The 15,279-nt window shown below is 39.4% G+C and overlaps 1 protein-coding gene across 1 annotated transcript in view; it reads right to left on the bottom strand.

Moving 5' to 3' along the window:
- Positions 1-218: 218 nt before the first annotated feature.
- Positions 219-15,279, bottom strand: part of C4BPB (complement component 4 binding protein, beta) — a 27,450-nt gene continuing 12,389 nt past the window's right edge. The window contains exons 2-6 of the mRNA XM_006888000.1: positions 13,044-13,217; positions 11,546-11,722; positions 2,306-2,399; positions 892-997; positions 219-368 (exon numbers count right to left, since the gene is read on the bottom strand). Of these exons, the coding sequence (XP_006888062.1) occupies positions 219-368; positions 892-997; positions 2,306-2,399; positions 11,546-11,722; positions 13,044-13,217 (701 nt within the window). The remainder of the gene's footprint in view (positions 369-891; positions 998-2,305; positions 2,400-11,545; positions 11,723-13,043; positions 13,218-15,279) is intronic.

Genomic DNA, 15,279 nt, shown 5'->3' with positions numbered 1-15,279 from the left:
TTCTGGTCTTACGTAGACAATCACAACACTTGTCCTTACTACATGCTGAGTACACCTACAATGACACACAAACACACGGAAACAGAATGCACTGTACACCTGCAGTCCAATAGTAGGAAGCTGCATTTCAGCACAACGGCAGACAATCTGAGACTAATTTTAGAATAAAGAAGAAAGTTTATTCATAGGTGTATTTTTATTACCCAGTCTTTTCAGCTTTAATGTTGAAGCAACCTTTTTCTTTCCAACTCAGCTTTTTTAACCTGCAGAGAATATTTTACTTGCTCCATAATGAGGCCACTTTTGCTTAGTCTTTGCATAAAGGTCTTAATGGCTTGACAAAAATCTTTACTCTCTTGAAAGGCAAACTGAAAAACAAACAAACAAACAAACAAAACATCTTTTTAAAGTTACAACTGGAGAACTGAGACCCAACTGTAAAGGGGGGTTTAGTAGGAATTAAAAGACTCAAAAATCATTTGCATTTCTGGCTCAAATACATATTTTGAAAGTAGTTCAGTCAGAGCTCCCTCAGTATAAATATAAAACCAATTAAGATTCTCAGTAAACGTAATCTTCTCATGCTGTTTGGAGTCTAGAAGATTTAGAGATACTTCACAGCAATCCTTCCAAGTCTTTGGTATCCTGCTTTCTCTACATAGGCTCACAAGGTAATACTTCAGACCAATATGGCATTTAAGATAATGGTGAATGGAAACTTTCTTTTATAAAAATATGCATACATCTGTGAGCTCCATTCTCCCATCAAATCAAGGCCAACCGACTCACTCAGAAACACTATTCCGAACTGAGAAGATATTTCTGTAGTATGTACCAGGAACAGGCCTAGAGATACAGTGGGAACAAAACAGTCTTGATACCCCTACTCACAAGGGCCTTCTCTAACTCTGTCTGTGGAAGTCGTTCACATCTTGGAAGGGTGCTGCTCCACTCTCCATCGACACACTGCTGGTGCTGGGTGCCCACCAAGCGATACCTATGCAGAAGTTAGTACAATTAGCCTTCCCACCTTCTGAACCAGGGAAAGTAAATCTAGTTTTATTTAGCTGTAGGGAGCTCTGGTAGCACATAGTTGGGCTGCTAACCCCCTCTAGCAGTTTGAATCCCTTGACCAGTAGAGTGGAAAACAGTGGTTCCTGACTCAAAGATGGTGACTGACCACACCGCTTTGAGCACCGTTCTGGCCATAATCCAGTCTCTTATATCAGGCTCCTGAAAGTGTTCACGATGTCTCTTTTGAGTCTCCCATCCAAGGGATCTGACTCATAATATTCCCCATTCTAGCTGTCAGGGACCTCTCCAGAGTACTGAAGAGCAACGACATCAGGTTGGAGACTAAGGTGTGCCTGATCCAGGCCATAGTCTGCAATTGTGTGCTATATGTCAGAGAGCTGGATGGGAAATAGGGATGATAGCAAGAGAAATGATGCCTTTGGGCTGAATTGGTGCTGGAGAAGAGTGTTGAATATACCATGGGTTGCTAGGAGAACAAACAGTTTTGTCCTGGAGAGGTTTAAACCAGGCTGCTTCTTGGAGGCAAGGATTCTGAGGCTTTGTCTGTCATACTTTGGGCATGTTGCAAGGAGGGACCAGTCCTTGGAGAGAGACTTCATGCTTGGGAGGATGAAGGGACAGTGAAAGAGAGGAAGACCCTTGATGAGATGGATTGATTCAGTGACTGGGGTAATGGGACTAGGTGTGTCAGAGACAGTGAGGTTGGCGCAGGATAGAGGGTTTAGGACTATTGTACACAGATAGGGCCACTAGGAGTTCCAAGTGATTCAGCAGCACCCAACAACAACAGTTACCCTTCCAGGCACCCAGTTTTCAAATTTCAGTCTGTCTGTCCTGGTTTGCTTCATCACTGAACTGATTCCAAAGAGTTTGAAGTCCTAGTCTAGATAATGTCTAGATTAGAATGTTTAAAGGATCTTCACATTAAATGTTAGTATTTCTTGACATCTATTGGTTCTGATTTTATGAATGTGTATATATGTCTGTGACTTTTTTTGGTCTTGAGAAAAATATGCATTTTTTTAATACTATAACTTTATTTTCTCCTAACTAAGAAAAAAAAAATAATGTACTAACTAGGATAAATAAAAAGGACAATATGCCCCCGATGGATAAAAAGAACTAGCAGCTCTGGAACTCAAAATGAGCTCAGAATCCTGAGGAAATAGGACATCAAGAAATTAGGTTCAGAATATAGTGAGTCATTCCCACAATCACTGCTTCCAGTCAATTGGCAAGATCTCATATTTGCATGGCTGCATACACTTACTTCTTTTCACAATAAAAAGTAATATTAGATCCCAAGCTGAAATCATTTCCTTCAAAATAGCCATGAACCAGATTTCCAGGAGGGCCGCAGTGTCCTAAGAGAAAGAAATCCAAAAGGGACAGAGTTATGAAGGCCAGTTAAAATCATTTAGCTGTGTCCTCTAAGTGCACCTGACATCTTGACAGCAACACATAGGGAACAGGTTAAGTCATTTTCTTCTTGTCTAAGTCCTATTTTTCTTTGTGAAAGACCTCTCCTCAACCCAGATCATCCACTGGATCATTAGGGACTTGATAGTTATTTTCATACAAGAAGGAGCTCAAAGAAGGAAAGATTAGCTGAGTCTTTGTTGTTTTTGTTGTTGTTTGCTATTGTTGTTGTTGTTAAGCACAGTCGAGTCAAATACAACTCATAGCGACCCTATGAACAACAGATCTGAACCCTGTCTTATCCTGTGCCATCCTCATACTTCCTGACACATTAGAGATCATTGTGATAGTCACTGTGTCAGTCCACCTGGTCAAGGGCTTTCCTTTCCTTCACCAACCCTCTACATTTCCAATCATGTCCCACTCCAAAGAGTAGCCTTTCCTAGCAACATGCCCTAAGTATATGCGGTAAAGCTTCACCATCTTTGCCTCCAAAGAGCACTCTGAGTGTATCCTTTCCATGACATATTTTTTTGTTCTTTTGGCAGTAGTCCATGGGACGGACATTCAGTATTCTTCTTCAATACCACAACTCACAGGCATCAATTCTTCTTCTGAAATCCTTATTCATCGTCCAGCTCTCAGATGAATAACAGGTGATCAGAAAGACTATCATCTGAATCAGATGCACCTTAGCCCTCTAACTGACATCATTAATACTCAATAATTTGGATAGGTTCCTCACTATACACTTTCCCAGCGCATTACATCTCCTGCAAGGAGATGAAGTTGTTGACAGTTTCAATTTTTTCTCTGTTTATCATGATGTTGCCCATAGGTCCAGTGGTAAGAATCTTCATTTTCTTGGTATTAAGATGCAATCCATATTTAAGGGTGTATCCTTTGATCTTCTGCAATAATTCCTCCTCACTTTCAACAAGCATGGTTGTGTCATCTGCATAACCCAGGTTATTTATGTGTCTCCTTCCAATCCTGATACCATATTCCTCTTTGTAGAGTTCAGATTCTCAAATAATTTGCTCAGAATACTGACTGAATGGGTATGGAGAGAGAATATAATGCTGACACACTCCCTTCTTAATGTTAAACCATGTAGTGTTCCCTTGCTCTGTTTGCACAACAGCCTCCTGGTCTAGGTATAGATTTCACATGAGCACAATTAAGTGCTGTGAGATTCTTGTTCTTCTCAATGTCAGCCATAACTTTGTGATGATCCATACAGTCAAATGCCTTTGCTTAGTCAATAAAGCATAAATAGATGTTCTTCTTGTATTCTTTACTTCCATCCAGAATCCATCTGACATCAGCAATGACATCCTTGGTGCCACAACCTCTTCTAAATCCTGCTGGAAAATCTAGAGCCCAAGAGGAAGAAATTGAAAATTTTGAGCAAATCTTACAGCTCCAAATTTGACCAAACATGCAATCAAGATGTGTTAATGATAATTGGTGACTGGAATGCAAATGTTGTAAACAGTGGAGAAGGAATAGAAGTTGGAAAATATGGGCTTTATGATAGAAATGAGGCTGGAAATAGAATGACCTAATTTTGTATGTTCAATAATTAATTCATTAAAAATACTTAAAAAAAAAAAAGACTCAAACACTGACCTTCTACATGGACCTCACCTGGTAAACGGCATAGGAATCAGATAGACCACATTTGCAGAAGAAAATCTTGGAGAAGCTCAATATCAGCAGTCAAAACTAGCTGAGAGGTGGACTGTGTGGGTCAAGCCATCAGTTACTCACATGCAAGTTTGAATTTAGGCCAAAGAAAATGAAAAGTCCACCAGAACCAACATATGATCTTGAATCTATTGCATCTAAATTTCAAAATCATCTTAAGAATAGGTTTGAAGCATTGAGCACCAATGATCAAAGACCAGATGAGTTGTGAAGTGTTATTAAGATATCAACCATGAAGTAAAAGATCATTACCAACAAAGAGGAGAAAGAAAAAAACTGAAATGGATGTCAGAAGAGACTCTTTTTTAAAAAAGAAATGTCAAGAAGCCCAGACAAAGGGGAAACATGACAAAGCAAAAGACCTGAACAGAATATCTCAAAGAGCCGCTCAAGAAAACAAGTATTATAACAGAATGTGCAGAGAGCTGGAATTGGAGAATAAAGAGAACTTGCTCTGCATTTCTCAAGCTAAGAGAACTGAAAAACAAATTCAAACCCCACGCTGCAGTATTGAAAGATGCTATGGGCAATATGTTGAATGACCCAGAAAGCATCAAAAGAAAATAGAGGGAATACATAGAATCACTGTACCAAAAAGAATTGATTGACATTGACAAATTTCAGAAAGTACCATATGAACAGGAACCAATGGTAAGGAAAGAGGAAGTAGAAGCTTCATTGAAGGCACTGACAAAAAAATAAGACCCCAGGAATTGATGGGATACCAATTGATTTGTTTCAATTAACAGGTAACTTGGATGTGTTCACGAGTCTGCACCAGGAAATTTGGAGGATGGCTGGCTGGCCAACAGATTGGGAGAGGTCCATATTTGTTCCCATTCCCCAAAAAAGGTGATTCAATTGAATGTGGAAGCTATAAAACAATACCATTAATATCACATGCAAGCAAAATACTGCTCAAGACCATTCAAAAACAGCTAGAATAGTACATAGATAGGGAACTGCCAGAAGTTGAGTCTTAAAGACACTAAATGCTAGGAAAAATAAGGTTAAAGATAGAAGCTGAAGACACAAGTTGGAGGCAAGAGATAAAGGACATGACCTGAGAAGAAGTGTTGATACTTGCTGTGAAAAAGAGTTGTGTAATAAATTTTTCCAGATACAAGGAGAAAAGGGTTGAGAGAAAAGGAGATGCTCATTGTTGTAGCCACTGTGTCGATCCAGCTCATTAAGTGTCTTTATCTTCTTCTCTGACCCTCTACCAATCTTGATGTCCTGCTCCAGGGACTGGTTCTTTCTGATAATGTATCTAATGTATGTGAGAAGAAGTCTCCCTACCCTAGTCTCCAAGAAGCATCTGGCTGCACTTTCACCACTTAAGAAGGCAGGAACTTGAAATAGGGAGAGTATAAACTAGTCATTAAGAAATTGGTAAATTTTTTACATCCCATCAAGAATTGAACACGTTTAACATCAAGAGTAGGAAACTCACTCTCAGAAAGGAAGAGGAAGCAGAGAGTGCAGTGCTCAGCCTTTGGGGACAGAGATTCCTTCACAAGTCAAACCAGGATCTACATAGAAGCAGTAATCACCTCAGTAGAGTTGACATGGCATGAGGTTGGCTGACTTGGGACTTCTGTTCTATGGAGCCGAGCCAAGAGCCTCCAACCAAGCTTACTGGAGAACTGAGAGGAGACACCATAGCTGGCAGGACGTAAGGGAGCTTTGTAACACTGACCTAAACTGTGAGGCTGAAGGTCAAAGGGCCTGGAAGCACACTTAAGAAGCTGCCTGGATTAAAGAATTGTATCCTGTTGCCAATATGAACTGTAGCTTAACTTCCCAAGTAAACTTCATAACTATAAATATTCTATCAGAACTGTGTGGCTATTTCAGTGGCTTTCAAATCCAGTTTCAGAGCAGTACAATTGAAGCTGGAATTAGTAGTAATGAGTTCAAGAGTATGGGACCCATTTCTGACCCTATGGGAATTGGTTTGCTATTACAATAGTTCTAATGGGGACCTGTCCTTGGAGAAGGACATCATATTGAAAGAGTGAAGGGACAGCGCAGGAGAGGAAGACCCTGGATGAGATGGACTGATACAGTGACTAGGGTAATGGGGGTAGATGTGTCGGAGTCAGTGAGACTGGCTCAGGACAGGGTAGGGTTCAGAGCTGTTGTACATAGAGTCACTATGAGTCTCAGAAGATTCAACAGCATATAACAATAAGAATGGGGAATGTTCCCTGTTGTGAAGTTAATAGAGAGCACATGAGCCCTCCTCTCAAATGCAGAAGTTACAATACTTCTCCAGAAGTGAATATAAAGTCTACCTTGACTTTAGAGAACACTGCTTTATCCATGCTGCCACCACCTCCACCAGCTGAGGCCCCCAGTCTCCACTTCAGTGTATGTTACTGCCAGATAGATGTTGTTAATGCACAAAACAGCAGATTTTTCACTATTGTCATAAGTGGGAAATGGATAATGAAATAATTGAAAAGTGAGTAGCTATTTAACACTATAACCAACAAACATGATGCAAATGTTCTTGCCAAGTCTATTATTTTCTAAATTATTTTTTTTATTTTTATTGTATTATTTTTATGTGTACCGTCAAATCAGATCTGACTGATACAGCAGGAGATTGCCCCCTCCTTCTCCAGCAGAGCATTTGGTGGATTTGAACTGCATACCTCTGGGATTGCAGTGCAGGGTCTTGCCACTAGGCCATCAGAGCTCCCTTATTTTCTAAATTCTTAACATTTTTTTCTATAGGAAAGTTTTTATTTTATAATGTAGTTAAATCTACCCATTTTCTTCCATTTGACTTCTGAGTTAAATGTTGTTCCTTAGGAAGATTTCCAATTCAAGGTAACTACTCTATTCTTTCATATCTTATTTTAGTAATTTAACAATTTTGCTTTGTAAATTTATATACTTAAATCCAATTGGAATTTATTTTTATATGGTATGAGCTAGAGTTATTTACTCCTAAATAGATGATTATCTGCTCACAAGAAACACAGACTTTTCTCTGATTTAAAAGAAATTATTCTCTTTAACGAGATGGAAAAGGCAATCTCCAGTTTCATCTGGAATGGAAAGAAGCCCCAATAAGCAAAGCATTCCTTAAAAATAGAAGAAAGGTAGGAGGCAAACAGAGCAAGGAGACACTACATTGGGAAAGTCAGTTGTGAGGGACCTCTCAAGAGTACTGGAAAGCAACAACGTCAGGGTGGAGACTAAGTTGCACCTGATCTGGGCTATAGTCTTCACAATTACATAGTTTTTGGATGTGAATAAGAATTTGATTCTTAGAAGGTCCCATTCATCTATTTTATCTTCTCCTTGTTAGGTTAGGTTAGTGGACTTAAAGAAGAAATCAGAGAGAACGAGAAAGCTTAATGCAGTTTTATTAAAGGTGGGGGAAGGGGAGCTCCTGGGTGAGTTCCTCATCCTGGAGAAGCAGGATGGGAAGTCACACTATGAACTTACTGGGGAGGATTTTTATAAACAGAGTAGATCAGGTGCAACCTAGTCTCCACCCTGACATTGTTGCTTTTCAGTACTCTTGAGAGGTCCCTCACAACTGACTTTCCCAATGTAATTCGTCCCTTGATTTCCTGGCTGCTGTTACCAAGAGTGTTGATTGTGGAACCAAGCAAACTGAAACTGTTAACTATCTCTCCCTTCACCATCCATCCTGATGCTGCCAATAGGCCCAGTGGTGAGAATTTTTGTTTTCTTGATATTGAGCTTCAGTCCATATAGGAGAGCAAAGGCTGCATAGTGGAGTGGTCCTGGGGGGAGGGATTGTAAAACTATGGGGGAACTTTTCTTTTACTTTTCAAAGAGAAGAGTGTACTGGAGGAGGGGGGAGCAAGGGATGGGCAGGGAGAAATGTGCAACAATGAAAGAATGGAAATTAAAAGAAATATTCTACATTCCTGTGCATGGGAAGCGAATACTAAATATTTGTAATAAACTGAATGCTATTTCAGGATGTCGGGGAGGAACAGTTCAAGCTAGAGTTCACCCTGAGGCACTAAGGCAAGCCTTAAGGGTTTACCAGATTCTTGCATTTGCTAACCCCTCCCTCCTGAGTCAAGCAGAATGTTTTCAATAGAAAGAGCTTGGCTTCATTTGCATTGAATTCTCTTTGTGATTTACTTCCTGATAATTTTCAATAAAGATACAGAGAAGCTTGGCTTGGGGTCTTCAGGTAGAGAACTGCTGACCCCCTGTTTTATGCTCTCTGTTCTCATTCCTGGCTGTTTGTCTCATTATTAATAATTATAAAATCACTTTACCCTTGGTCTGCAACACCTGTGCCTTTAAATAGACTTAACTGTACTCAAAAACAGTAGTGACTTTTTCATTTTAAAGAAACAGTAATCATAAAACTTATAATTTGCCATTTAAGTAAGACTTTTCTTGTAGTCACTTCATCGGACATTTTTGCTATCGATGAATCCAGTATTTCTTCTTTTATGATCCAGTCAATTGCTTACAATGTTCATTATTTGGTAAAAAAGAATTTTTTTAAGTTTTTGAATGCAATATTAAGATATATATCCTTACAGATAAGACTAAAAGTTTTGTCTTATTTTACATGTATAACATATTTTTAAAATTTCAGATTCTAATGAGGATTGCATTGATACTTTTGTAAAACTAAACCTATTCATCCAGGAACATGTCTAAGTTTTCCTTATTCAAATCTTGATGTATGACCTTCAGTAAATGTTCAGATAGGACTTATTAATAAGGTGATTTTTTTACACTTCAAAATGCAATGAATAATTATTAATATATTATTAAACTTATCAATTTGTTGTAGTTGTTATGTGCCATTTAGCCTTCCCTATCAACCCTATGTACAACAGCTCTGAAGCCTGCCCTATCCTGAGCCAGTCTCACTGACTCTGACACACCTACCCTTATTGCCCTAGTTACTGTATCAATCCGTCTCATTCAGGATCTTCCTCTCCTGTGCTGTCCCTCCACCCTTCTGAGCATGACGTCCTTCTCAAAGGATCAGTCCCTCCCCGAACAAGCCCAAAGTATGTGAGATGGAATTTCAATTTTCTTGCCCCCAATTAGAAACGTGTTTTCCCCTCTCCAAGACAGACCTACTTGTTTTCTTGGCACCCCCATGGTATATCCAAGACTCTTCTCCAGTACCAGAACTCAAAGGCATCAATTCTTCTTCTGTCATCCTTAGTCATTGTCCAGCTCTCTGATGCATAGCAAGTAATTGTGAAGACCATGGCCTGGATCAGGCACATCTTAGCCTCCAGACTGACATCATTGCTTCTCAGTACTCTGGAGAGTCTGTAACAGCAGATTTACCTAATGTGTCTTTTGAATTCCTGACTGCTGGTGCAAATGGTGTTGACTGTGAAGATGAGCAAACAGTAACTGTTAATAACCTCAATCTCCATTCATCATGGTGCTGCCAGTTGGCCCAGTGGTGGGAATCTTTTGTCTTCTTGATCAATTTATTAATAAATAAAACTATTTCTTTTCAATATGTCTTTATTTGTGAATCCAAAATTGACTATTTACTCAATCTCTGATAACCAAAATGTTGGTAGTTATGATGTCAAATGGGACTTTGGGGGAACACGTAGGAAGCTGGCATTGACAGGACTGAGAAAACTGTTGGACAATTGAGAACAATCAAGGCTTCAGCTGCACATTTTGGTAGCTGTCTTGACTGTATCCTGTTATTAATCTCAATTATAACCTTTTTACATCCCCAACATGGTTCTGTGTGGACTGTGAGCCATCACATCAGATTTTGAACCCAGCAAAGCAGTAAGATTGGTGTTGAGATGAGTAGAAAGAGGCATGGGAGTGTAGGAGACACGCCTGACCTCATGGGAATTGGTTTTGTGTTATTGATGCTGTGGATGGGGATAGTTTCCCTCTGTAAAGCTGGAAAAGGTCAGATATGTGCTCCTCATGTGACTCTTATTCTCTTTACAGACTGCCAAAAGAACAAATAAATCTGTGTTGGAGTACGTACAACCAGGGTGCTCCTTCGAGGCCATGATGGTGAACCTTTATCTCACACACTTGGCGCATGTTGTCAGGAGTGGCCAGTGCTTGGAAAAAGACATCATTCTTGGAAAGGTAGGGTCAAATAAGAGAGAAAGACCCTTAAAAAAAAGATAGATTGACACAGTAACTGTAACAGTGGCCTCGAATTTGGAGGAGATAATGAATAAGGACGGTGCAGGACTGGACAACATCTTGATCTGTTGTTCAGAGGGTTGGCATTTAATAACAACAAATGACAACATTCACTTCAACAGGATTTACAATTATAAATGTATGGAGATAAAATAATTGCCTATCAATATGGAATAAATTATAACATATTTATAGAAGGGCATTAAAAAGTAAGCAATAGAGAAGGAATTAGTCTGGAAAAGATGTTGATTTATATTGTTAAATTTAAAAATATGTATGTATAGAGGGGCAATCTCCTTTTGTGCAAGTCAGATCCCATTTGATGATACACAACAAGAAAAGAAAAAAGAAGAAAAAAAATATGTGCATATATAACAAGGCCCCAAAGAAACTATGGTGGCATAGTGTTTAGGGGACTGCACTGCTAACCCAAAGGCTGAAACTCTTATCCCCTGAATCCACCAGTGGTTCCAAGGGAGAAAGATGATCAACCTTCTCCCATGCAATTTACAGCTTCAGAAACCCAATGGTGGGTCAGCAATGAATCGCTTCCAACTTGGCGGTATTGAGTTTTAGTAATGTCTCATGTTAAAAGTAGATTAATAGAAAGAAAAAGGTGTGTTTCAGGCTCATTGCATTGAAAGGTATCACTTGAGTTGAAGTTTGGTTCCTGCAAACTACACTTGCTTTTTACTTCTTGTTACTACATCTTTCTGAGAACAACAACAAAATAAATCATCTGTTACAGCTACAATTATGTCCCACAAAACTATGGGTTGTATATCATAACCCCTATTCTTATAGTTAAAATTCCATTTGTTAATACAGTTCTCTTTTTATGCTAATGAGATTATATCAGTGTAGGGTTTGTCTTAACCAGTCTCCTTAAGGTATAGCAAGAACAGATTAGGCATCGAAGAAGGCATGCATGGGGGAAAGTAGGTGTCATGTGGAGGTCTCCAGTGAACTCTAGAAGAATATTAGAGAACCTGAGACAAAGATTTCCCTTTAGATCAGGCAAAAGAAGCCTTCCCCACAGGTAACATATCTGAATTTAGTCTTCTAACCTCCTGAACTGTAAGAATAGACATTTCTGTGGGTTATAGCCACCACCTGTCTGTCTTAAAAAGCTAAGAGAGAACTGCAGGAATGTATGCTTGGAGAGCTATTACTCATCAGTATAGTTGGCTTTCACCATTGCTTTTCTTGCACTTACGACTTTTGCAGATAGGTAAAGGAGGCTTCCAGGTGTGGTCTTCTAGACATTGACTCCAATTGCTACCCTTGAGGATGTACTGGTCTTTGCACTGAAATGTGACTATGTCATTGATATGCATAGGTCCCAAGGGAATGAATTCACCATTAGACAGTACAGGCTCGGGACAGTGGCCCACTGAAAAAGAAATAGGCAATAATTTGAGAATGCTAAGCTGAAGTCAGCCCCAAGACAGGCAAGAGCTCCTAGGGCTTCAGTAAGAGCATAGGAGGTGAGATTGAGAGCAGCACATTTTTAATAGGGGCAGGAGCACATAGCCAGCCATATCAATGCAGCCTGAGAAAAGATGAGGTTGACCAAAAAAGGCAGGAGGAGGGTTTACGTATGCTTAATAATCACTTGGTAAGCTTCAGCAAAGGAATTTACTAAACATAATTAAATATAAAACTGAAAATTACCAACAGCATGGTGGTGTTTTTATTATGTGCCATCGAGTCACCTGTTACTCATAGCTAGTACATTAGCTCTGAAACCTGCCCTGTGCTAAGCCAATCTCCTTGTCTCTGACAGACCTCATCCCATTTCTCCAGTCACTGAGTCAATACGTCTTTCTCATCCTGGGTCTTCCAAGCCTTATTCAAAATTTTTGAGTCTTGCATTGACTGTTTTGTTTTACATGGTATGAAAAATTCAGAAGACAATTCAGAGAGATGTAAGTTAGTCAAGTGAATAAAAGATGAAAATATTAATGCACTTGATGCTAGGAATGGAATAAAAATAAAATGTTGACACATAGTGGAAAATGTAACCAACATTACAGAACAAGTTGCACAAAAACTGTCAAATGAGAGTCTAATTTACTATTTAAACTTTCAGCAAAAAATGTGATAAATTTTTAAAACTAAAGTTTATTTACTAGGGGAAAAAATAAGTGAAAGTATAAATGAAAGATTAGTCAGGTGTTAATTGGTACTGACTATGAGAGTTAATTTGCCTTCTCTGTCTATTTATGTATGTTTGACATTGTTTATAATACAAAAATATTTTAAGTAGTGTGAAATGCCACAAAATTGACATGAGCTTAAATTGTAGCAAAAAAATAAAGTTTTAATATATGGAAATTCCCCCTCTATACTAATGATGGATTCTATTAATTCGCTGAATTAGTTGCTTAAGAGCTGCTCATACACCTTCTAGGAAATGTCACATCTCACTCCTATGTCTTCTTTTTTATGTTCAAAATTTCCCATAATATAATTGTCATGTTGTGAGAGGTTAAATAAAATTGAAATAAGTTTAAGTTAAATTAGTGCCGATTAAGAGCTGATTGATATCAAAACTTCTAAGAGATGTTCCATGATTCGGGGCTTTAAAGATGGATTCCTAAAGACTGAGAAATTCTTCGGTATGTAGTGTGTTAATGCGACCTTCTGAAGGTAGGATGTAAGAGAACGGAGAGGATGAAAGATGAGACTGGAAGCTGAAAGATCAAACTTACAGCGGCATGAGGGAGGCGGGGCATCCCAGTCCTTAGAGGCATTGCAAAAAAGGCTTGTGCTCCCTTCCAGATGGTAGCCCTCGAGACACAAATAAGTCAACCAAACTGGTCCTTCAGCCTCTTCTACAAAAAGAATGCTGTTGTCCACAGAGGGAGGTTCCGGACAGTTCTCCACTAACAAGAAAAAGAATACAGATCGAGTTGGCATCTCATGTGCTGTGAGGAGCTCTTGTTAGATTCCCTTATTCAAATGTCTTTTTTTTTTCTGCATAATTAATTCTGATTCTTTCTTGTACTCCTTCATGTCCATATATATCTGTGTACTTCCCTTTCCCAAAGTTTCTAGTTTGATTTTTTTTAAAAAAGAAAATCCGAGAATTTCACTCAAATTAAGCCACACTTTTAAGAAATACCCACTTTTAAAGAAAACAATCCCTTTTCCAAATAGCAGTCCTATAGTTGTAACAGGTAAGATTTCCCTGGATTTTTAATTAATACTTCTCCTTCCTTACCCCTGACCCCCTCCACCCTCGCTCCCCTGCACAGAATAAAAAGGAGGGTTAATCACCAATCATTTTTATTAAGTTCTTACTTAGTAAAAAGCATTTTTTTAAAAAGCCCCAAACCACCAAAACCCATCATCACTGAGTCGATTCTGACTCATAAGGACCTTTCATCAGGTCTGATGCAGTGAACTCCTACGAGATGACCTATCATTCCCCAGGAGCCAGTGGTGAATTCAAACTGTTGACCTTTCAGTTAGCAGCACAGCATGTAATAATACACTAAACTACCAGATCTTCTTAGGCCAAGAAATTTGAAATATTTTTCCCCAAAAGGCAGAAGTATTCTCTTTACATAGATTCTTGCATCAGAACGCACAAACTGACCTCAAGTGCCTTGTAAACTGAGCTTAAGAAACGCATACGTACCATCTGAAGCCGAAGTCAGCCACACAACCACAAGAGCACTCACAAACGGAAAAAACATCTGGTGAGCAATTAGTTGGCCCAGGCTGGAACAAACCCAACCCAGACACCTGGCTTGAATCAAAACAGATCTTCTGATCCTCCCTTCCAGATGGTAGCCCTTGAGACACAACTAAGTCAAGACCCTTGAGAAAAAAAGGTTATATTGATTTCCCTTCCCTGGAGAGCAGGAAAAACAAAAAAGAAAGAAGACCCACCACAGAAAGTAAGAACAGCTGTCAGGAAGTTAGTAAAGAGAAGAGCTTTACAAAATCACAAAGATATGAAGAAACAGCTGCCAGTTTTATAACTCAGCTTCAGAAGTTGCCCAGTTTCTGGGAATGCAAATTCAGTTGACCAGTCCTCTTTGAACTTAAGGCTTATTCTTTCACAGGGGACTTGGCCAAGTAGTGTTGCCATGACTTTGACCTCTGTCAATATTTGCCAGTGTTTATAGTCCATTTTCTGTAGCTCTCTCCAGGTACGGGGGTGGAGGAGAAGGTGCCAACTTTCCTCATAACTCTTAAAGTAATTAGGTGGTTCTCTGCGCTTTAATTATAAAATTGAGGTGATAATTCCTACAGAATTTTATATTTTGATGAAATAATGGACATAATCCACTTAAGATTAAAGCGTGCCTAATTCAGGCCCTGGTCTTTCCAATCACTTACTATGCATTCGGGAGCTGGACAATGAATAATGGTAACAGAAGAACCACCAACATCTTTGAGTTTGGTGTCAGAAAAGAATAGTGGACATCCCACGAACTGTCAAAAGAACAAACAGGAATGTCATGGAGAAAGTGCAGTCACAATGCTTCCGGGAGGGAAAGATAGGGAAGCTTCATCTCACATACTCTGGACATGTTAGGAGGGGATGTTTTTTAGAAAGGAACATTATACTCAGAAAGGTAGAGGGTCAGCAAAACAGAGGAAGACCCTCAATAAGATGGATTGACACAGTGAATGCAGCAATGAGCTCCTGGTATCAGAAATGATGAGGATGGTAATGGAAAGGACAGGGCTCAAATCCATGTTCATAGGGCCCCTAGGAGTCATAGAAAACTCCATGGCCGGGGCACTACCTGGAGCTATCAGGCGAGCTGTTGAGGAACTAACCTGGCAGGAGAAAGGCCGGTAGGATCTTATCTGTGTTTACTGGGGCATTGCTGATTACCCGGTAGAGCACCTAAGGGCACACCCACAGGTGGGGAATTTGGCCGAGCTCTCTTGGGCTACACCAACTGCCCAAAACGAGCCAGCCAGCTG

The sequence above is a fragment of the Elephantulus edwardii genome, unplaced genomic scaffold (assembly GCF_000299155.1).
Source record: "Elephantulus edwardii isolate Elephantulus edwardi_28Jun2011 unplaced genomic scaffold, EleEdw1.0 scaffold00063, whole genome shotgun sequence".
Taxonomy (NCBI): Eukaryota; Metazoa; Chordata; class Mammalia; order Macroscelidea; family Macroscelididae; genus Elephantulus; species Elephantulus edwardii.
This window is presented reverse-complemented; position numbering and strand designations above follow the sequence as displayed.